At 40.1% G+C, this 24,546-nt stretch overlaps 1 protein-coding gene across 1 annotated transcript; it reads left to right on the forward strand.

Moving 5' to 3' along the window:
• The first annotated feature begins 77 nt into the window (after nt 1–77).
• On the forward strand, nt 78–22,626 carry LOC123750258 (glycosyltransferase 8 domain-containing protein 1). Its single transcript, XM_045732379.2, has 8 exons — nt 78–196; nt 3,193–3,347; nt 3,548–3,668; nt 4,283–4,424; nt 7,087–7,253; nt 10,181–10,448; nt 11,974–12,086; nt 21,315–22,626. The coding sequence occupies exons 1-8, from the start codon at nt 172–174 to the stop codon at nt 21,485–21,487; spliced, it is 1,164 nt and encodes a 387-aa protein (XP_045588335.2). The 5' UTR covers nt 78–171; the 3' UTR covers nt 21,488–22,626.
• The last annotated feature ends 1,920 nt before the right edge of the window (nt 22,627–24,546 follow it).

Below are 24,546 nucleotides of genomic sequence, written 5' to 3' on the forward strand. Positions count from 1 at the left end.
GAGGAATATTTGCTTATATAGACGTTAATGAATGGGTAGAGAGGGAGAGGAAGGGAGAGAGGAAGAGAGGAAAGGAGAGAGGGAGATGATGGCGTGTCCGGACGAGTCCTCAGTACCAGACTCAGCTGCCGACGCTGTCAGCCTCGGTGCCAAGACCTGGCCTTTCAAATCATGGTGCACACTAAACTGAAAGTCTGTGAGTAAAATGCTTTTCCCACGAGAAAGGTGACACAGTAGAGGCACTGATGACTAACTACAGGCATGAAGTCTTGAGCAATGACTCTGGTGTCCCCGTGTCCAGGGCAGTCGTGGTGTTGGGCAGGATGTCATTCCAGTAACCTGTTACAAGCTGACAGTCGTGGTGTTAGGCAGGATGTCACTCCTGTAACCTGTTACAAGCTGACAGTCGTGGTGTTGGGCAGGATGTCACTCCTGTAACCTGTTACAAGCTGACAGTCGTGGTGTTGGGCAGTATGTCACTCCTGTAACCTGTTACAAGCTGACAGTCTTGGTGTAGGGCAGGATGTCACTCCTGTAATCTGTTACAAGCTGACAGTCGTGGTGTTGGGCAGGATGTCACTCCTGTAACCTGTTACAAGCTGACAGTCGTGGTGTTGGGCAGGATGTCACTCCTGTAACCTGTTACAAGCTGACAGTCGTGGTGTTGGGCAGGATGTCACTCCTGTAACCTGTTACAAGCTGACAGTCTTGGTGTTGGGCAGGATGTCACTCCTGTAATCTGTTACAAGCTGACAGTCGTGGTGTTGGGCAGGATGTCACTCCTGTAACCTGTTACAAGCTGACAGTCTTGGTGTTGGGCAGGATGTCACTCCTGTAACCTGTTACAAGCTGACAGTCTTGGTGTTGGGCAGGATGTCACTCCTGTAACCTGTTACAAGCTGACAGTCGTGGTGTTGGGCAGGATGTCACTCCTGTAACCTGTTACAAGCTGACAGTCGTGGTGTTGGGCAGGATGTCACTCCTGTAATCTGTTACAAGCTGACAGTCGTGGTGTTGGGCAGGATGTCACTCCTGTAACCTGTTACAAGCTGACAGTCTTGGTGTTGGGCAGGATGTCACTCCTGTAACCTGTTACAAGCTGACAGTCTTGGTGTTGGGCAGGATGTCACTCCTGTAACCTGTTACAAGCTGACAGTCGTGGTGTTGGGCAGGATGTCACTCCTTTAATCTGTTACAAGCTGACAGTCGTGGTGTTGGGCAGGATGTCACTCCTGTAACCTGTTACAATGTGACAGTCATGGTGTTGGGCAGGATGTCACTCCTGTAACCTGTTACAAGCTGACAGTCGTGGTGTTGGGCAGGATGTCTCTCCTGTAACCTGTTACAATGTGACAGTCGTGGTGTTAGGCAGGAAGTCACTCGTGTAACCTGTTACAATGCGACAGTCGTGGTGTTAGGCAGGATTTCTCTCCTGTAACCTGTTACAATGTGACAGTCTTGACATTAGGTAGAATGACATTCCTACTATTACCTATTACAAGATAACATTCTTGACACTAGACAAAATGACATTTGTGCTTTGAGCTTTTACAAGGTGACATTGCTGGCATTAGGCAGAATGACACTCCTACTATGACATTACAGTATGACAGCTCTGATATTAGGCAGTACAGTATAGCACTCCTACTATGACCTATTTCAAGGTGGCATTAGGTAGTGTGGCACTCAAACTACGATACTACAAGGTGCAGCCCTGACATTAGGCAGCATAACACTCATATTATGACCTATTGCACTACAAGGTGACACCATTGACATTAGACAGTGTGATACCCCTCAAAAAAAGTGTGTTGCTGCCCATTCGTATTTTAGTAAAGCATACCACTGATAATTACTTCCTAGTTACCTGACCATATACTGCACTAGAAGCATAGACATTATCACAGGACCTGGACACATCCATCACTATCTGATCAAGTGAGACTACTAATGCTGGCATCAAATTTTCTGCACATGCATTAAATATAGTACGTACTGTAGTATCCAAAGAAAGATTAACGAAAACCTCTTAAGTAGCAAAAGTTCAACCATAAACACAGGAAAATATATATGACTAGGACAAATCCTTACTGTGTGGTAGGACAGGGGTCAATCACAGAAAAAAAACATTCTACTACCTGTATTGTATCAATTTAATACAAGAAATATTTTCTAGTACAGAAAAGGTAACAATAGTACTCTAGCTGTAAAATTTTTGAACGAATATGGTTGATACTTGTCAAGTTGGTCCAGATTTTATGTATTGTGTATGCAGTATTACAAAAAAAAATCATCCAAGAACAAAACAACTCTCTTACCAGGAGTGGTTGAGAGCCTCATGACCAATTACCAATTACCAAATTGGTGGAACCAATTACCGCGTAACGTTGTGGAAGTGGGATCCCTCGATTGTTTCAAGCATGGGTTGGACATGTATATGAGTGGGATTAGGTGGTTATAAATAGGAGCTGCCTCGTATGGGCCAATAGGCCTTCTGCAGTTACCTTTGTTCTTATATATTCTAACACTACTGCAAACTAGTAAAAACAGTGTTTTTAGTGTTCCTGCATTGTGAACACTAAAAATTTGTGGCTCTCAGATGGAAAAAACCATATCCCACCAAATTATACTCAGAGACATGTCACAACTTCAGAAAATTCTCTAGAAATTATACAAAATGTTACTTCAACACTAGCAGATATAATTGTTGTCAGTACAATCTCCTGAAACAAAGAAAAGTTCTGAGAGAAGAAACTTTGATTATAGGAATCAACTCCTGATGTCTTTAACAAGGAAGATGTGTGGAGATACTTCACACATTGGTTACTGATTACACTGTTCAACTTGCTGTACTGTACTGTACCTGTACTGTATATAATATTTTGTTTATTGTTCATTTGAGAGTACAGTACGGTGTGTATTTATAAAACTATATTTATCGTCTGAATTATTATTATTCCTGTAGCCCGGTGAATCTCTAATATGTTGATTGCATGTACAGGTAATTAATTACAATGCTGGAAATCTATCACCATAGAGACTTAAGTTGTAATGACTCTATATAGTGTGTGCAGTAATGTTTACATTGCCTTTAATTATTCATATGTACAAAATAATGTCTGTACTGTAATGGAAAATTGAAGGAAATTCATTGAAGCTTTGTTATTTATTTAATGCTTAAAAAATTTTAAGGTGTGGTGGTGGCTGGGATTGGTTGGTGCGTTCTGCTGGTATATGTCATGTCATCTCTGAAATGGCATCCTGGAGACATTACTAACAGTCATCGGCATTCTTCACAGGCTAGCCAAGTAGACAATGTTCCTCTGGCTAGGGCAGCCAAAAGTCATGTAAGTGCTTGAAGGATATTAAATATTATTACATATGCTGAACATTGTGAGATTGATTACTTGTTTTATTTTAACTTTTTAATTAAAATATAATGCAATTTCACACAAAAGTGTAATTTGTATTGTTTGAGATTTATATTGTTACTTTACTACTACATGTAAATTATATTTGAACTGAAACAGCTTGGCATTCTTTTAAGGTACTGCTTGGTGAACTCATTGAGGCAGCCAAAATTAACAGTGGAAATCAGTCCAAAGTGAAAACAGTGCATAACACACTACCAATAATCAGTAGCAATGTTAGCAGCGCGCAAAACTCAGGTTAGTGTTGGAGTTTTCATATGTAGTGATGCACCAAGAGTTCTCTTTATTTTCCTTTTCATGGTAATACTCATTGCTTGTCAGTATTATAAATAATTAATAAGTATTGTAATAATAATAATAACAATATTTTATAAAATATACTGGGGATATGATTACAGTAGTTTCTTAATAGGTTCAGTATTTGTATAATTTATAAAGCCACTAATTACACACAGTGGATCGGGCATTTTAGTGTGTGTCCGAGTGACCTAATTCGTTCCTGAAATTCATGCCTGCCATATGTCATGCCTAGAATTTAAATCCAGACATGACAGGATGGATCTCATTGTAGCTTTTAAAATACTGTACTGAAAAATTTGGAGAATGTTGATCCAGACAAGTTTTTCTAAATGTCAACTGCTGGCTGTTGAAGCCGTAAATGCTAAAACTCTGTTAAATTTAAAATTCGGGTGGAAAAAAATCATCAGAGGCAAATGGGGGGACCTTTGATAAGCGGCCAGCTTCCTGTCTTCATTGAGGCCACTATAGTGTTAGTGGCAGTCAGGTAAATTCAGGTAAACTAAACTTTTTATATGCAATGAACAAAATTCTTTGACTGTCTTTGTTTTTAGGTAAAGCTGTGAATATTGTAATCTCTGGAGATGCTGAGACGTTAGTTGGTGTTACTACAGCTATGAATAGTATTGTATCAAACACAAAATCATCTGTCCATTTCTACATTACACTGCCAAAGATTGTCATTCCGGACTTCAGGTTAGTTGTTGAGTAATTTTTAATTTTGTTACTTTTTCATGTTAACTTCTGAGATGGACCTGTCAGTAGCTCTCCATACTTAACTCTAGTCCACCAAGCTTTTGCCAAATGCCTTCCAAGACCTACGTGTCACCTACTGGGAGCCAGGACCACAATCTGGATTAACATGTATTCTAGGGAAGTAGATCAGAGATCAACCACAAAACTGAGTACAACTCACCAGCAAGTATTGGTATAACGAAACTAGGGACTACTTGAAGGCATCATTACATAAACTGTAAAGTATGTTTACACATACAAGTTTGGGTGATGAGACTCAAACAGTTTAGTGGGTTTTTATATATAATATAATCTTGGTTACAGCAGTCAGTTGTTGGCACTGTAATGGCATGTTGTGATAGTTGAGACGAGGCCTGGAGCAGGAAACAGAGAGCTTGAGTGAGAACTGGGTAGAGAGCTCTGATGTGATGTGAGAGCGTAGAGCGTGGAACTTGAATACGGGATGAGAGCACGGAAGCTCGATGCAGCCAGAATCTGACTGTCTGCTCTATGACAATTGTCACATAATTTCCAAGCATAGCGGAGGAAACTGCCTCTTCCTTCTTACCTTCGTTATTCATTATTCTACATACCGCATATTACAACCGATATGGTGTTCAATCCAGACGAATGTTTGGACACCACCACCAGTACACCCTCCACCCCGCCCGAGAGCTCCAGGCAGGTGTTCAGCTTCCAGACTCATTGGTTCCTTGTTATGTCTATGAACTACCAGTTACGCCCTGGCTCCTTGTTCAAAGCCTCGATGACAAAGGGTGTGACGTCACCATTAGGGGTATAAATACCCATGACCTCGGTCACCTCCTCAGTCTCTCATCAGGTGCTCGGGAAATAAACATTACTGCCTCTGCACAACACTTGCCTCCTGCTTCTTCATGTGCAGGTTTTAGTTTTTGTGTAAATACTTTCAGTGTCACCCGTATTTTTGTGTTTAAGTAAGTTTATACATGTGTTATTATTACTTCTCTTGTGTGCTAGCTAAGTGTGTTCAATCAGGGTTTTTTTGGTATCTTTCTTGTTATTTGTTCATTTTGATATTACAATAAATTGTCTTAATTTTTCATCTGAGTATTTTTTCACTCCTGTGCAATTTTCACATTGCAAAGGCCAATGTGTGTGTTTTTTGTTTTTTTTTGTAATGGGAAGTGTGTACCATAATCTATCAGCCTGGTACAGCCGCTGTACCGTTATCATGTCGCACAAGGCTGTAGTGTCTTGAGAGAGGAGGAATTAGACTCGAAGAGTATTGCATTCTTGCTGGTGGATGTTACATGGTGTTGGAGATCTGTGGTATCTTTCAAGTATCTGTACTGAACCACTCTTGGAGTTAAACTAACTCTGATCTGCTGTGAGTGGCTTATATTACAAGCTTCTCCTCATCTTGGCAAATTGATCAACACTTACTAGGTTACCTGTTGGCTGGCCTGATTGATCCAATATCCTTGGGAAAGAGATATTACTTGTAATTAGTATATATAGGATTAGTGTAGAACTTTCTAACTTAAGGATAGGTTAAGTAGAATTAACAAGAACATGTAATTTCTTACCTTGAATTAATGAGAATTTGGAGCAAGTATATTACTTCTTAATATACCCTGTAGTTGCCACAAAACAATTCAGATGGTTGTTGCCATGGAGAAAGTTACCCTGACTGATGCGTTTGACCATCATCTGATGGCAGCCCAGATTACCTGAAGTCTTACAGTCCAGCCTTCAAGTTTGATACCACCAGTGTAAAATAGCCTCAATTTGGAGCTGCCTGTGCAAAATCCCCATAACCCTACAGGAAAGAAGGAAATAGGGCAGGAATGGGGAGTCACTGGGGGACCACCAAAAAATGGGTGTTCCTGAAGTTATAATGGTGCCTAAATTAAGGAAGCCAGCTTTTCAAACAAAATGAGAAAAAGCCGATTGGGCTGACCAATTGGAAAAGAAGGGGTACCAGAGCAAAGAATGACAGCTGTGCATCAAGAATGATGACCAAAAAACAACAAAGAATGAGAGGCCATTATCAGGATATTTCCAGAATCCTGGAATTAAGATATTCACTCCACCACAACAATTGTTTGCCTTGTTAACCTATTGGTGCCTAATTTCCTTCGAGCAATTGTTTATTGGTTGAACCTATGCTTTCCCCAAATTTGTAACTAATCCCTAATCTATTGTTCTCCTTGCCTCGTAGAGTGAACCAAATTCTGATCCTGGCTTCTATGTATCAGAGGCCTGATGTGCTGGGGTATTGCTTGGTGGACCCAGAGTTAAGCTCAGGGAACCACTGTTGGGCCTACCAGAAAAGTGCATTTCCTTATAGTCATTGCTTAATTTTTTATCATTAAGTTAATAAATGCTTATGAAAGATTTCTCTTCCAGTTTGATAGGCTACATTATAGTCCTAATAGAGGGACTTGCTCAGAAATTTATCTATATAATAGTTATCTGGTCTATTGCACTCTTTACGTTGAATTTGAATTACATAGTTTTCATGGCCATTATTAACAAATAAGCCTATTTTAATTTCATATGCATGTTTTTATTCATTCTAGTTAAAGATCCTTTAATCTATGTGTATTATTCTTATTGCAAAAATCTTGCTTCATTAAAGGAAATGGGTGCTACAGACAGTGTTGCACAGAGTCAACTACACCGTCCGCCCACATGTGCCTCAAATACCTAAGAAAAAGCCACACTTTGCCAAAATATACCTCAAGTCAATCTTCCCAGAGTTGGATGGAAGATTTATATATCTTGATACTGATGTAATTATCCAAGGTAAGGGTTCTTAGTTAAATTATGTAGAAATTTATATACATATTTAAATGTCTGACTGATACAATTGAATAATTTATGTATTGCTTCATCATGGTAAGTAATTTTTAAAACAAGGCATGAAACTAGGAAAAGTATGTAGCATCGTCTCTCACTGGATATTCTTGAAGGTGCTAAATATCACTCGGGATGCCCAAGAACAAAAGGACATAAGGCAAGATACATGAAAAGTATCGGCTTTACCAAGGATTCTATTTAAGGACAAGCGACCCGGAGAGGCATTGTAGTTCAGACAATAAACAGCAGGTCATTGTTCCATTAAGTACCCATGAGTTAAGTGTATGTGAGCTTGCATCAATGCCTCTTTCTCACATGGTAATGGTTAGATATAAAATCCCAGCCCACACTGTATGCATAGCTAAATGACTTAACTTCAAAAAGATCAAACAGGAAACCTCTGATAAAGGAAAACCTTAAGGTCAGGGGAGGTTTAACACTTTCGCGCTCTCGGCGCTCAAAAAAAAACAATACCCCAGATGCTTTCGGCACTTCGCGCGCCTACGCGGTAAGACCGAAAAAGTGTACACTCTTTTGACTGTCCTGACAATAATTGAAGGCGCACGTATTTAAATTTGGTATCACTGTGTTCGCAATGAAATTGTCTATAAGAGCATACCTATAAAATGCCGCCCAAGCATAAGGAGTATCAACACCAAATAAAAAACTATGCAGATCACTCGCCGAGAGCGCCAAACAGCAACAAAATGTTTCCACTCTCTTAATGGTTGCGAAGCCTACAGTTGTCCTACATCGCTAATTTTGGTATCATTGGAATCGCAATAAAATTCTCTACACGGACATATGCATATGAATGTTTAATATAGGTAATTGCCCACCCGCAAGAGTGTGTGAAGTGGAGAGTAGTTAGCCGCGAGCGCACTGGCGAAAACACAGGGGGGAAATCATGCTTGAAAAGTTTATACGTTTCCTGACCCTACTTTTCTATGTACGTATTTCTTTTTTATACCAATGTGTTCGCAATAAAATTTTCTATAAGATGAAATGTATAACATTTGTGCAAAGCATGTGTAAGAGAAGTGCCAAATATAGAACCACGTCGCTCAGTATGCGTTCGCGGCAGAAACGAACGCATTGTTTTCGTTCGTTTGATGTTTGTCATGTTTATACTTGTTGAAACATTTTATAATTTGTATGACAGTGATCGCAGTAAAATTCCCTACACAGACATATACATAACACATACAAATATTTCCCACGTGTTGGATATATCAACGACTAAAGGGAACCCACTGCCACACGCTCGCCACACCCCCAAACATACTTTCTGTATTTTTTTTTTACTCATAGAAGTTTATGTGATATAATATTCATTCTGGTACCAAAAAATTCGCAAATAAATTCTCTACAAAACGTATATAATCTGAGAGTATCCCCATCCATTTCGGTTAAAAAATGGAATTTATAGAAATATTTTTTCGATGGACGAGAAAAGTAGGCTGTTATGCGGAATCGTAAGAAAAAACGGCGACGAGTTCTCTAATCTAAAGCGCGAAAGTGTTAAAAACATGATTTCAGAACCAACAGTGGACAGTCAACCGAAGAAACTGATTTAGTGCCTTCAGCCAGATCTAGCCTAGAGGATATAAAGCACAATCAAAATTGAAAGGGTCCAGAAGGTGTAATAAGGCTGTCTCCAGATGGTAAATTTTGTCCTCACACTTTTCTATCTTATTCATTTCTGAGAAAGTTAGATTCAACATGTGTCTTTCCTGCCACCCAGCCCACTTGCTTTCTGCATGTGTGTGGTAGGCTCTTGGGTATTTGGTCTCCTAGATGAGGTATTGGTGATGGTACGTACATCAGTGGTCACCATGGATGTGACTTCTCTCCTCAACCCTTCTTGCTTTTGGGACAGGGAAGCCTCTATCTAGTGCTGGATTATATTGTTGAGCTGACTCTTGCTACTACTTCGTTCTTTAATGGTTAAGCCATGTGATAGGGGGACATTTGCACTCATTGGGAGCTTGGTCATGAGGATGCTTGGGCTTATTGTGTAGTCACCCAGGGTCTTCATTGGGTTTGGTGCCTTGCTCCTCTGCAGGTGTCCCCAAGAGCTGTGCTGCCTTCTACTCCACTATTCTACACCTGCTTCCATGAAATGTTGCGTATGATCATTATATCCACTACTTGTTCTTTGTAGATCATATCCTGTTTGACCCTGATGGCCAAGAAAAATACTCCCTGGCTTTTGTGGGTTCATAACTCATTGAAGATCAACACTTACATCCCCCCTCTCCTTCATTTCGGGTGATCGCTGTGTCCGTTGCTCACTGTGTTGGGTCAGTATTGGCTAGTTTCCATGGATCTCTGGGACACTCATTAGTTTGTTTCTATCCTTCTGAGGTTCAGCGATTGACTTGGGTTTCGGGTTGGTTGCACTTCGTACCACTCTTAGGTTCATTCCCTTAGTCTCTGTTTGATACCCAGAACATTTACCAGAATAAGCTGTGTGTTTTCTGGACACACACTCCTCGAGTTAATCTCTGATACCCAGACTCCCCTTGCCTCAAAGAAAGAGCCACATTCTGGTCTTGGTTCCTAGTGTTTAATGGTGGGTCTCAGAGGTTTGGTGTGATTTCCTAAGGCTTGGCAGTACCAGCACTTTAGCTTGGAAAGTAAATATGCACACATATACAACTTTTCATTACATTCGACTTGATTTTCACACCAGCAAATTCCTGTTCATTATTAGTCCAGTAATGCAGATGTATTTAATAAAGTATACTGTATCCATTTAGATGCCATAAATTATCAGCTTTAAAATTCATTTAGAGTTCATAGCAAAATTTTACATAGCATGCTTAGGTGATGTTTATCCTAGCCACTAAACCTTACCCTTAATATTTCAGGAGATGTAAGAGAGCTGATTGATGTGGCTATAAAAAGTTCTCATTTAGGCGCTTTCGCCGATGACTGTCAATTAGGCTCTAAACGGTTCAATTTAGCTAAACCTCGATATTCAACACACATCAACCTACAGCATCACAAGCTTAAAGGTGTGAAGATTAAGCCCAAAGCCTGTACCTTCAATACCGATGTCTTTGTGGGAGACATGACTGCTTGGAAAGCTTCTAATATTTCTAATCTGTTAATGGACTGGGTTAACAGTAGCAAAAGGTAAGTTGCTTTTCATTGTTATTAGAAATGTTCTGTGATACTATTAATAATAGGAAGTAGTTTATTACTAACAGTGGATATAATTGTAGTATTCAAGTTTTAATAATGCTCTGCACATGTACCTCATTTTATGCTGCCCTCTGCTATCCTAATTCATTGTTGCACTATTTCCCACAAAAATTTGTCTAAAAAACACTACTTACTTTATCCCTCCGGATGTGCATCCCATCATATGATGGGGGTAGCTTAATATGCTCAGACTACGCATCCCATCATATGAAGCATTAAGGAACGGCATCAGATTTAAAAGTCTTGCACATACATGGGGGCTTACAGTTGCTTTCTCAAGCCTCCAGTAACAATCCCCCATATTGAAAAAAAAATAAAAATAATAAATCTGAGTTCTTCGTTTTCCTTCTAGGAACTTAGTAAAAACATTAGGACCATATTTGGCAACATCACGATCCAGTGTCTGAATGTGCATGGCAGCCATACATCTGTATACTGTATATGTATATATATGTGTGTATATTTATACAAATATATCCTGTACATACGGTACTGTAATTGAAATCTAGTGGGATCAGAAATCATTGCATTGAACGACCGAGAATTGAAAGGGCAGGCAGACTTTCAAGCACAGTTACGTGAATACACAAACGTACATATACCCACAACCTTATCCCCAGTCCCTATTCAGCTTATAGAAACCTGGTTTAGAAAACCTGTCTAAAAACTACTTCTGTGGAATACACCAAATCTCCCAGCACTCTGTTGTGCAGTAGTTACCCCGTGGCATCTTCACCTGCTCCTCTCCCCGGCACCAACAACCTGGGTTGTTGAACCCGTGCAGTGTGGCACAGTTGGGCACCAGTCTTTCACTGTTTGTTCCTCTGCACCAGTCTTTCACTGTTTGTTCCTCTGCACCAGTCTTTCACTGTTTGTTCCTCTGCACCAGTCTTTCACTGTTTGTTCCTCTGCACCACTCATTCACGGTTTGTTCCTCTGCACTACTCTTTCATTGTTTATTCCTCTTTCACTGTTTGTTCCTCTTTCACTGTGTATTCCTCTGCACCACTTTTTCACTGTTCACTGTGCATATATGTGCATTAAATGTTATATTCACTCACTGAGTTAGTAGACATATATTTGTTACTAACTACTAACTTACACAATCCCCGTTGAACAGTGGTAAAGCACTCGCCTGGCGCTTCACAAGCGCTTTGGCCTGGGTTCGTATCCTGGCTGGGGAGGATTGACCAATCCTTAACTATAGCCTCTGTTCACCCAGCAGTGAATGGGTACCTGCTTGTTAAACGATTTTATGATTCGTATTCTGGGGAAAATTAGGATTAAGGACCTGCCCGAAATGCTATGTGTGCTAATGGCTTTACAATAATGTAAGAACTCTTGTACTGTATATATAAATAAATATAAAAAACTAGACATTTTGCTTGAACTAATTATATTTTATTTTTCATGTAATGAGCTTTAAGGGCAAAGCCTTCATTTTATTTGTCCACAGCGACCCCATCTACGGATTGGAACCAGAAGTAAACGAGGCTGAGGCAGCAATACTGATAGTCATGTACAACCGTGTCTCCCCGCTTCCACAACCCTGGCATGTAGGGGACCTAGGTAAGGTAGTTGTTGTCTCACTACCAACAAACATCCTTTTCTGTTGAGAAATAATACTCATATCAATGTTTTGGTACACAAATCTTTTACTAAATAGCTATCATAAATATATCATTGTGAAGCTATATGATGTTAAATTAAGAACTATAAGTTTTATTAGGTCTGTTTCTCGGGAAGCCCCTTGTGGCTCTCTGAATTTATATACAAAGATGGTTCCCATCAACCATGTCATATCAGCCATGTAGTTCTTAGGCCTACCAGGGAACAGAGCCAAAACCTGAACTCCTCAGAGGCACCAAAAGTGGTGACATTTCACCACTTCGCCGTGGAAGGCATCCAGAAAGTCAGCTACATAGTCGAAACAAACCAATGTTGGCATCAAAGTGACCAAAGCCTCACAACCCACCTAATGAACTCCCCCAGCCATGTAAACAAACTATTGAATCTCTTGAAACTAGTATGGCCTTTGCCCCACCTTCCCTACTCATTTGGGAGAAGGGGCTCACCACCTCCAGGGTCTAAGCTGTCAGTTCTTACACTCATGCATTTGGGGTCATTTGACTGCTGTTGTAGTTCCAGGGTTGCCTCTCTTCTCTGCAGGCTCCACTGTTCAGCTAAGTGGTTTTGGTGTTTGCCAAGGTTGGCTTTTCCTGTACACTGCGGTGCAGCATGAGCCTGGCTTGTAGAATGCTTGGAGCTGCATGTGCTCAAGGTTACCTTCCCTATGTGCTGTCTAGCATAGCCCTTGCATTGCCAGTGTTGTCTTTTGAGTGTTTGTGAGTCGTTTCATTAGAGGTCTTCCTCTCTTATGGTGGCCCTTGCCCAAGGTGAAGTCTTGTGACTTCTGTCTTAACCCTGGCTGGGTGTAACTTTGGCCGTGTAACCCCGGCTGTGTCCGCTTACTTTTAGGTCCAGTGTAGCATCTCCAGTGCCTGGGTGTCCTGCTTCATTTACCCTTCAAGCCCTGGTAATCCCCTGAGGGTTAGGTAGTCAGGTGGATATTTCCTCTGAACCTGCTTTCGCCTTGTGCGAGTTAGCGGGTTGCTCATTGTCTGTGTCACAAGACAACGATCACTTGTTCTGCCTCTGCCATGCTGCCTGTTGGATTGGAGACACCTTCAATCCTGAATCTTGCTGGGTCTCCTGATGATGTTAGGGCATATCAGGCAACTTCCACTTTGTGAATTCCCTTTGCTCAATTACAGCGGTCTAGGCTATGTGCCCAGGTGGATGCCTCAGAGCTGTCCAGTTAGATGTTTAGGGTCCTAGAATTGGAGTTGTTGGTGAACTCCACCTTGGCTCTGTCTTCACCTCCTCTTCCTTTCTTTTCAGGTAAGGTTCACCCTTCTGATCTTTTCCCTATGCTTCCAGCCCCAAAACAGTGGAGGGTTTCCAGGTCAGGGCAGGGTTTAGCTCAGGATGTGACTTGGTTAGCTCTTCCAAATCAGGTGAATAGGCAGTTTATCTGGCTATTCCTGTTGAGGCTTCGGGGTTTTCTTTCTAGCTAGCCATCCCCCCCCATCCTCTATCCCCACCCTTCTTTTGAAGCTTCTCCCCTGTACTACTCTTAACTATGGCAGTGGGAATGGGTGCTGGCTCCACCTCAGGGCCCTCAAGTGTGACTTCTGGGGCTTGGGATCTGATGTGGGCCCATGGGTCCTGTTCAACTCCAAGTGGTTCCTTGTTCCCTCCGAGACTAGGTCCTGGCTCTCATGTCCGCCTTCCTCTTCTCTCCTCTCCTTTTCTCTTTCCTGAGAAAGTTGTGTCCCAATTTTTCTTCTGCGGCTGCTGTTTGTAGGCCTATTTTGGACCTTCTTTGTTCTCGGGGATCTCATTCTCATCCTTGAAGGACAGTTGGGTAGAGCTGAGGCATTGCCTGTTATGGGTTGAGGTAGGCCTTCTATGGAGCCAGATTCCAGGTCACAAACACTTCACCTACCCTGTGCTCCTCCATCTGGTTTGTGCTATGCTTGCTCCTCACAGAAGGCACTAGTTTCTCGTGGTTTGCGACAGTCCATTCACAGTTCGTCCCCATCATGGGGCAGTGGGGGTGTACTTACCTAGTTGTACTTTCCTAGATGTGCTTGTGGGAGTTGAGCTCTGGCTCTTTGGTCCCGCCTCTCAACCGTCAATCAACTGGTGTACAGGTTCCTGAGCCTATTGGGCTCTATCATATCTACACTTGAAACTGTGTATGAAGTCTGGCTCCACCACATCACTTCCTAATGCATTCCAGTTGTCTACTACTCTGACACTGAAAAAATTCTTTCTAATGTCTCTATGGCTCATTTGGGCACTCAATTTCCACCTGTGTCCCCTAATGCATGTGCCCCTTGTGTTAAATAGTCTGTCTTTATCTACCCTATCAATTCCTCTGAGAATCTTGTTTTTGGTGATCATGTCCACATACACCAAATGTCCACATGTTTCCACATACAGGAAACAGATGTGTGTGGGGGTGGGGGTGGCTCACCCAGTTTGCCGATTCCTGTTCCTATGATTTGTAACCTTTTTGGGTAATTTCATGCAGCCTGTAGTGGAGTTGGTCAGTTGGTTCGGCCTCTGGTGTGGTCGAACCAACTCTGTCGCATGGGTGGGTTTCCTGTCTTTTCGTGATTCTGAAATGGGACTCGGCGGATTTCCAGTTCATCTTCAACCTTTTTAGGCTGAACCAGTTCATCCCTTGCCCCATGTTCTGGATAACCACCTTGTTCCAGGTTATTCTTGTATTAGATGAAGACTCTTAGATGATCTCCCTGGACCTCCAGAATTCCTATTGGCATGTCCATATACAGTATATCCGAGGTTCAAGAATTGGCTAGGTTTTGTGGTGGGGCGGCAAACTTACCACTTTCAGATTCTTCCGTTTGGGCACAATCAGGCTCCACATGTGTTTACGCACTTGAGTCGTGTTGACTCATCTTCGGTTGCTGGGCGTTTTGTGTTTAGCCTACCTCAATGACTGGTGTGGATTCCCAGTTGATCTGCACATCTGTTAGCCAGGAATCTGGTTCTTCCCCAGCTTGTCGAGTTTAGATTCCTGGTGATCTGGCAGAAGTCCAAGTTGGTTCCATCCCAGGTTTGGACCTGGCTGGGTCTCATGGGAGACTTTTGGTCGACTTCACTTTCCCTTCTTTGGGCAGCCTTGACCTGGCTGCAGCACTGCCTCTTGTTGGTGTTGAGTCACCCCTAGGTGACTCAATGGTTGCTCAAGGGGTTGTGCAGGAGCCTGAACTTTACCCGCATAGTATTTCCTCTAAGCAAAGTGTGGCTTCGGCAGTTGTTATGGTATCTCCGGTTCAGTCCCTATTGGGTGCAGGTTCCTTTAAATCTTTGCTGACTGCTTCACCACCGGCTTCCTCTTGGGCTTTTCAGGATTTGGTTCCATAGCACCTTCCTCTGCCCATGCTCAACGTCTTCACGGATGCCCCAGCTCTGGGTTGGGGCTCTGTGAACAATGCTCATCAAACCAGCCAGGGTCATTACTCTCCTCACATTTGTCAGGCTTAAAGTATGGTGTCAAAGTTTGCATCCAGCTCTGATTGACATTAATGACTTTAAAACTTTTGAAAGCTATATCTGGTCTCTGGTTATCTAGTACAGTGGTACCTCCCATAACGAATTTAATCCGTTCCATGTTCGTCATGTGAAACGGACGTCATACAAAACGAGTGTCCCCCATGTAACCAGTGTGATGCACTGTGTTTATTGTGAAATATCCCTAGTGTGCATGACATCAAATGTTCCCCAAAATATAATTTTTCTTTGTAAAATGATAAATTACCGTCCCTGAACATGTCTATGTAAAAATAATTACCAAATTCCACTTACTTTGGCTGTGAGGGCGTGGACAAGGTGCGCTGTGACGTCATCAGGGGCTGGTCGCCCGTGTGTGAAGCTCCCAGACACGGTCGCGCAGGCCATTCAAGCACCGCGTGTTGCCACAAATATATTTTCAAATATTTTTCCTATGCATTTCCAATGCGGTTTTATTTGTTTCTTTTATCGTATATGATGCATATTTGTGACCTTTACAATATGTATACAGTAGAATGTTCATAATTTTCCATGAAACTGTGATACATGTGTCAGTAATGTGTCCACAATAAATGTTTGTCACAATATTACGTGGTAAAAATGCACTAATATTACAATATGTACAGTTTCACATACTATTTACACAGTAACACACTGTATTACACACTCAGTACTTTGGAGGTGCGTAATAGTCAACGAAGTAGTCCATGGTACACAGCGCGACTTTGCTCTCCTTGCACCAGCTACAGATAGATTTTTGTTTCCTGTTTCATCGTTCTGTGTGCTTGCAAATAATGCACTCGCGTGCACCCTTGGCTTTAGTACTTGTAGGTGGTATGTAGCCAAGCTTGTAAAGCATAAGGTAGTATTGAAACGATTATAGGAAAAGCTCAATTTGTAAGGTAGTCTTGAAAAGATCGCTTTGTAAGGTCCCACACAGGAAGAGATTCAGCTAGCCTCAAAGAGTGTCCATCAGTCAGGAAGAGATTCAGCTAGCCTCAAAGAGTGTCCATCAGTCAGGAAAAGATTCAGGTATTCTTAAAAATATCAATGAACACCACCACCATGGAAGCCGCTAACACTGTTCATCTGATTCAGATTCAGATTCAGATTCAGATGTTTATTCAGGTAAGGTATATACATACAAGTGATGTTACATTAATGGATTGATATATAGATAGAGCTAGTACATACAATGCCTAAAGCCACTATTACGCAATGCGTTTCGGGCAAGAAAAACATTAATATCTAGAACTTAATACTAATTGAGCATAAAGAATAAAAAGTGTTGAGAACAAATACAAATAAAGATAAAAAAAGGGGGAACATGACTGAAAAAGCAGCACAAATACAATAGGTTGACAAACAGTGTTGATTAAAAAAAAAGAAAATAACAGACATGGGTTGACAATAGAGGAGTGAGGTAGATTACAGGGAATTTATTAGGTAGTGTTTAGTTTTTATCTTAAACTGGTTGAGAGAGGTACAGTCTTTAACATGGTTGGGAAGGTCATTCCACATTCTGGGCCCCTTGATTTGCAGAGCATTTCTAGTTTGATTAAGACGTACTCTAGGAATATCAAAACTGTATTTATTTCTGGTGTGGTGATCATGGGTTCTGTTACAACCTTCTATGAAGCTTTTAAGATCAGGATTGGCATTATAGTTTAGCGTTTTATATATGTATAATACACATGAGAGAATGTGCAGTGACTTAATATCTAACATATTCAGAGATTTGAGTAGGGGTACCGAGTGATGTCTGGGGCCAGAGTTGGATATTGTTCTAATAGCAGCTTTGTGTTGGGTAATTAGAGGACGTAAGTGATTTTGGGTAGTAGAACCCCAAGCACAAATACCATAGTTGAGATAAGGATAGATAAGGGAGTAATAGAGAGTCACCAGGGCAGGGCGTGGTACATAATATCTGATCTTAGAAAGAATGCCCACAGTTTTTGAAACTTTTTTTGATATATTTAGAATGTGTCCCTGGAAATTCAGCTTGTGGTCAATGAGAATGCCAAGGAATTTGCCATCTAATTTGTTACAAATTTGGGTATTGTTTATTTTGAGATTTATATGACTAGAGGATTTATTGCCAAACAGAATATAGAAAGTTTTGTCAATGTTAAGGGTGAGTTTGTTGGCAGTTAGCCAAAGATGGACTTTATTTAGCTCAGTATTTACTGTGGCATTTAGAGCAAGAGGGTCAGGACTGGAGTAAATGAAGGTTGTGTCGTCAGCAAGTAGAATTGGTTTGAGGTGTTGGGAGGCATTTGGAAGGTCATTAATGTAAATGAGAAAGAGGAGAGGGCCAAGTATGCTGCCCTGAGGAACACCAAGGGTGCCCTGAGGGTGGGAGAAATTGTATTATTCACAGAAACATATTGGAGCCTGTCAGTAAGGTAGGACTCGAGGTATTGTAGGGAGTGTCCTCTGACTCCATAATGATGTAATTTAAGAAGAAGGTTATGGTGGTTGACAGTATCAAAAGCTTTACGCAGGTCCACAAATAACCCAACAGGGAACTCCTTTTTATCAAGAGCTGTATGAATCGAGTTAAGCATACTAATAAGTGCATCGTTAGTGCTTTTTTTGGGTCTGAAGCCATATTGGCAAGGGCTAAGTATATTGAGTTTGGCTAGATATGAGTAAAGCTGCTTATATATAAGTTTTTCAAAAATTTTTGACAAGTTTGGCAGGATTGATATAGGTCTGTAGTTGTTAACATCTGTGAGGTCACCACATTTGTGGACAGGCGTTACTCTCGCTTTTTTTAGAATATCTGGAAAGGTTTGGAGTTCAAGTGACTTGTTGAAGAGCAAAGCAATAGCAGGGGCTAAAGATCTGGAGGCTTTTTTGTAAATTAAAGTTGGTATCTCCTCAAGGGCACCAGACTTGGTTTTAAGGGAAAGGATTATCTCATTGACGTCAGTGGAGTTAATAGGCTTTAGGTACAGAGACTGTGGATAGTTACCTGTAAGATAGTCCTTAATGTCAGTACTGGAAGATGGAATATCATTTGCAAGGGATGAACCAATGGAAGAGAAGAACCTATTGAACTCAATAGCAGAATCAGAGGCTGAAAGCTGACCATCGTTATTAGACAGGAGAGTCGGTTTGTTATTTAAAGATTTCTTTGATCCCAATATTTGTGAAATTGTGCTCCAAGTTTGCTTAATGTTGCTCTTTATTTGAGTAAATTTATCTTCGTAGTATTTAGTTTTGGCTCGTCTAATTATCTTAGATAGCAATAATGAGTAATTCTTTGAGAATTCTTTGGAGACAATTCCTAACCTATACTTCTTCTCAAGGTCGTGTTTTTTGTTAATGGATTTCAGTATTCCCTTTGTAAGCCAAGGATTGTTAAGCCTTTTGCTTGTGACTTGTTTTGTAAGCCTAGGACAGTGGGTGTTATAAAGGCTAAGAGTTGTTTGTAGAAAAGATTGCACTGCTAGGTTGATGTCCCCTATGTTACCTAACTCGGACTCCCAGTTGACATTATCAGCAGCAGTTATAAAATTGTTTATAGCAGTTTCATTGTGCAGCCTAAAGCTTAACTCCCTTGTTTCTAGAGGTGGTTTGCTAATGTTAGTTAAGAGAAATGTGGGGTAGTGGTCTGTAGTGCTATCGGTGATTATGCCTGAAGTAAGCGGAGAGGTTATGTTGGTCCAGATGTGATCTAGAGTCGTGGCAGTGCTATCAGTGATTCTAGTAGGTCTAGTGATTAAGGGTATGAGGAAGCAGGAATTCATACAGTTGAGGAAGCTAACAGCAGTAGGGTGTTCTGGCTCGCAGAGGTCAATATTAAATCTATGCTACTTGTATCAGATGCATCATCACTGAACGCAGAAAACGATTCATCTATGTATCATCTATATACATTAGAGATGGCAAGGGTGGGGCTCAGAGCTACACCTGGATACGCTCGCTGTATCGTCCTCATAGGTGCTGTATCACAGGCATCCGACTGTTGTGTTAAGCTCTTATTGCGCCTAGCTTCACCAATGTTATGACCCTTATGTTCTTCAAACAATAGGGTCTGAATTGCACTGACTGAGTACAGTCTTTCAACACCGTGTGGGACAGGTGTTTGAGAGCTAGAGGCATGTGTGCTACAAATGGTTGCTCACGCACTACTAACCCAGCCAGCAGCCCTTGTCTTTCATATTCGTTATAGCAAAAGGTTCGTTCAGTGTTTGTTGGGTAGGCTGCTCCATTATGACAATCTTTCTTTGTTTCAAATGTGTTCCATTTGTTTTGTATTTATCACTTACGTCTCAATAATGGAGCAGCCTACCCGACAAACACTGAACGAACCTTTATGACATTTGTCCATTTTTCAAATTGTTTCAACAGTTCTTTTATTTTTCGTTTTTTTTTTTTTTAAGAAACATGGAGCAGTCGACCTGTAGACCACCAAACGAACATTTTTGACATTTGTACTGGTTTTCAAAATTCTTCATATTTTTTATTATTTACGTTTTTTGTATGTAAGAAACATGGAGCAGCCTACCTGCCGACCACCGAACGAACCTTTTGCTATAAGACAAATGAAAAATAAATATTGAACACATTTGAAGAAAGGAAAATGTCATAATGGTTTATTCAGTGTATGTAAGGTAGGCTTCTCCATTATTGAGACGTAAATGACAAATAAAAAACAAATGGAACACATTTGAAACAAAGAAAGATTGTTATAATGGAGCAGCCTACCTGCCGAACACCGAACGAACTTTTTTGACATTTGTTGTATATCAGATATTTCATTTCTTTTTTCCTACAAAAACGTCAATGCTTTGCAACATCTCAGCAGTCACCCTTTTATATCCCAGCATCATTAGCATCTTTAAACAAGAACAACATAATTTATGTGCATCGTCGGAGGCGTCTAAGAATGTGCAAGCAGCAGCGGAACCCCACCATGTGGTGTTGACGTTACTCAAACCAGCGTTCGTCATACGGGACGATTTGACGCCGATCGGGCCGTTCGTTACCCAAAATATTCGTCTTTTGGGGCAATCGTTATGCGAGGTACCACTGTACATGCATAATTTGTTAGTTCCCCCTATGCCTTTGCACTATATTTTCCCAGGTTACTGCTAGATGAGCAATCATCTTGTTCTCTAAATTAGAGATGGGGAACTTAATGGTGAGCATACCTCAGTCCACCACTGAGGTAAAACCATCTGTTGTAACACCCATAAACATCAGACCACTTAACACCGTCCTCTAAACTATCCATGGCAACTTAAAAATTGCCTAGGATTATTCTGAACTAGAGTACCTGAACACCCATGAACCATCTCCAAAGGCTACCACTAAGTGGCTGCAGTGATGGATGACAAGGTTCAGAGAATTGATTACCTTAATTTGTATGCCTGGCACCCTTCAACCACAACACTTCTCTGAAGAAACCTATTACTTTCTGGGAGATCCCTTCAGTAGCTTTTCTCATTGATACATCACATTAATGTGATTTCTTTATGCAATGAGATACAGAATTCTTGACAAAATTCACAATCAACTTGATAATGGTCCAGGACGGACCGAAACATCGTCGTCTTCTCATCTTCTAGTGTGTGGTTTGGTCAACAGAATTTTTAACTGAACTGCACCATGGTAGAAATTTTATGAGAGTTTCTATTAAAAATTGTAAACATAGATTTAACTGGAATGTTGTATTTTCAGGAGTTACACCAGGAGCAAGATATTCAAAAGAGTTTATTAAAAAAGCCAAATTATTGCACTGGAATGGTCATTTCAAACCTTGGTCTCGTCGAGCTGCATTTATGGAGTCTTGGATTAAATATTACATTCCTGATCCTGATAAGAAATACAAGCCAGTCAAGATAAACACTTAGGACACCAAAGGATCATCAAAATGAGATTTGTTATGTTTCTATGTTATTGGTTGTAATAGTGCTTTACAGATATGTATGGTGAGATAGAGATAATTAATATGTTACTGTTAAATAATATATTATATATAATAGGATATTAATTTAAGGTCAAGTTAACATTTTAATAAATATCATATTTTCCAGCAGATAGGAAGCAGGTCTTGTAGTACAGTTGGCTTCATTCCTGACACAGAATCAGGGAGCCTGGTTCAGTTCCCAAATGGGATTGAAATGGTTTAGCATGGGGGGGGGGGAACCTCAATACAAGTCTAAAGTATATACGTTAAATGCACAGGTTTCCTGTCCCTGACAGAGAGAATTGTTATTACATTTTTCGGTCCACCACCAACTGAATACTGTATATTGTATCTAAGTGCACAAAATCCATGTTTTTCCTAACAACAACGCATGAAAATAGCTTTCAATAAATGTATGAAACAATGTAAACAACAAAAATTCCTTGTATGCTAGCGGCCTGAGAATATGTATGAAAGTACAGTAATATCTGTCTAAATATAATTTTTATTTTATTTTTCTTAGTATGAATGCAAGCATCATTAGATTTCCAGGTAAATGTAGTTTGGTTTGGCAGCTGTCAACATTTACTTACTCCAAGGCAGAGCTAAAACCAAAAACCAATATACAGTACCATATGAATTATACTCAGTTTTTAACCCTAAATGTATAATATGTCAGATATGAGAGTATGCAATTTTATCAGGACTTTCTAAACCAGAGAAGCAATTGTTTTTGCTCATGCCATATGTCATTGATGTTGTATCTGTCATCCTGCTTCCAGTCGGGTCAAATGTTTGTCTTTAATCCAGTTAGGTTCCAATCAGGTCGAATCTTTGTCTTTACTTTGTCGAATCTCAGAGTATCAGTGCATATTTCACCTCTACTTAACATTAAGGTATTGAATTTCAACGTTATACTATACTCTTGAAAATGATTTGGTTCATATTCACATTATAGTATGACCTCATTCTGAAGAGGAAGGAGTTTCTGGAAACTCCAGCTCGGAGCAAAGTTGGGTTACATTCCAAAGAAGTAAAATAGTCCATCTTTTTATACCTAATAAAACACTTACCTGTATAGTATATTGTTATTCAATTTGCCACTTTCTTGCTGAAATTGGGATACTGTATATATATTTTGAGATGCAGAGTGATTGGGTGGCACTGTGAGCTTGAATGTAATAAAAATAATCGGTAAAAATATAAATAATTGCGAAGAGTCATAAGGTCAGAGCATGGTATTAAGAAGTTTTTTCCAACAATCATTTTGGTTGTGCAAATCCAATATACAAAATAACAGGAGGGCACATCCACCTTCAAATAGTTTGAATTTTGTTGTTAAAAATGTAATTGCTAATATCTAAATTTGTTATTTGAATTCACAGAGCGAGAGAGAGTTTACTGTACAGGTATTAGAGATGCATATCGAAATTCTAGCCTCAATGCCAGCCTCTTAAAAACAAATTTCTACTTTAGTGTGAACTACATACATCGAAATGAATCTTGTAAACTAAAGTACAGTACTATAATGTTTACTTGTTTTATATGCTGCATATTGATCATGTGTTGCCATATGTCACCATGTTGTCTTTGAAACTTCCATTCCTTAACCTCAAACTGTGCACTCTATTTATATACAGGTCTGTCATATATAAGAAATTAAGAAATGTAAGAATTTTTTTTAATTATTTATTCTTTTGACATTGTTAATTAGTATCCAGGAAGCACAAAAATTCCAGTAACAACTCTCTACCTGTCGTGGTTTAGCTGTAATGGCCCAAAGAAGTTGCATTTTTTTGCTTAAAATGAGATAATGTGCCCCATGAGAATAGTTTTGTTGATTTATTCTTATTATTTCTCACTTTGTTTATATGAGTTTTTATTGCTAATATGTATTAATGTGTCAATAGTGGTGTTCTTTATAGATAACATATTATGTACAGTATCTGTGCATGGGGGTTCAACCACTGCAAATTACCTCAAGCCCACCATCACTTGGCAAAAATCCTCTATGAGAACTATAACAAACTCTGTCTTCAGACAACACACAGCCCCTCTGTTTAAGTCCCTTAACATGCTGAACATACACTCACACAACACATTCTCATGTGCTATTTACATGTACAAAACCTTGTTTATAAATGGTAATCTTGATCTGAAACTTTTCTGTGATAGGTGTAATAGAACCCATGAATACAACCCATGAATACCACTCCATAAATAAATATCTCTATGATATTCCCAGAATCAAACTAAATCTGTACAAACACGCCATGCAAATAAAAGGGCCCAGTCTTTGGAACTCACTTCCTGACGAATTAAAAAATTGTCCAACCTATGCCCTATTCAAAAGTAAAATAAAAAAGTACCTAATTTCATCCTCATAGTTTCCTACCTTGTGTTTCAAATACACTGTATCTTGTACTACCCACTTCCTCAATATTAGAACTGTACTTTAGACATATATCCTTACCAGTGTAATCACCTCTGTTAACTTACATTGTAGTTATTTGTTGATATAAAACCTTGCTGCAATGTACCTTTTCATCTTACCTGATATGTTAGATTAAAGGCCGGCCCGAAACGCTATGCGTGTTAGTGACTTTGCATGAATGTTCAAATAGAAATCTTATGTAATCTCACCAACCCATTGTACCTTCTTGTGAATAAATTATTGTTATATATATTTTCAAAGTTATAATAATAATATGTACAGTTACATGTCTATAAACATACGCACAACCAGCATCTATTCATACTAATGTCTATTCATTGCTGCATGATATATACCCTAAGGATGAGGTGAAGGTGAAACATCTCACTTATAGGTCCCTTGTATCTTGTCAATCTCCTGTTTGACAAGGAGATCGGGGGCAGTACATATGTTGTATGTTTCGTCTTGTTCTGGAAGTTGGCAAAGTGTAATTTGGTGCTAGTTGACTATTGGTACATGGCTTGGTTTGCTTGATGTATGGTACCTCAGCGATGTCCAGTCTTCTTTTG

This window comes from Procambarus clarkii, chromosome 4 (genome assembly GCF_040958095.1).
Source record: "Procambarus clarkii isolate CNS0578487 chromosome 4, FALCON_Pclarkii_2.0, whole genome shotgun sequence".
NCBI classification, from domain to species: Eukaryota; Metazoa; Arthropoda; class Malacostraca; order Decapoda; family Cambaridae; genus Procambarus; species Procambarus clarkii.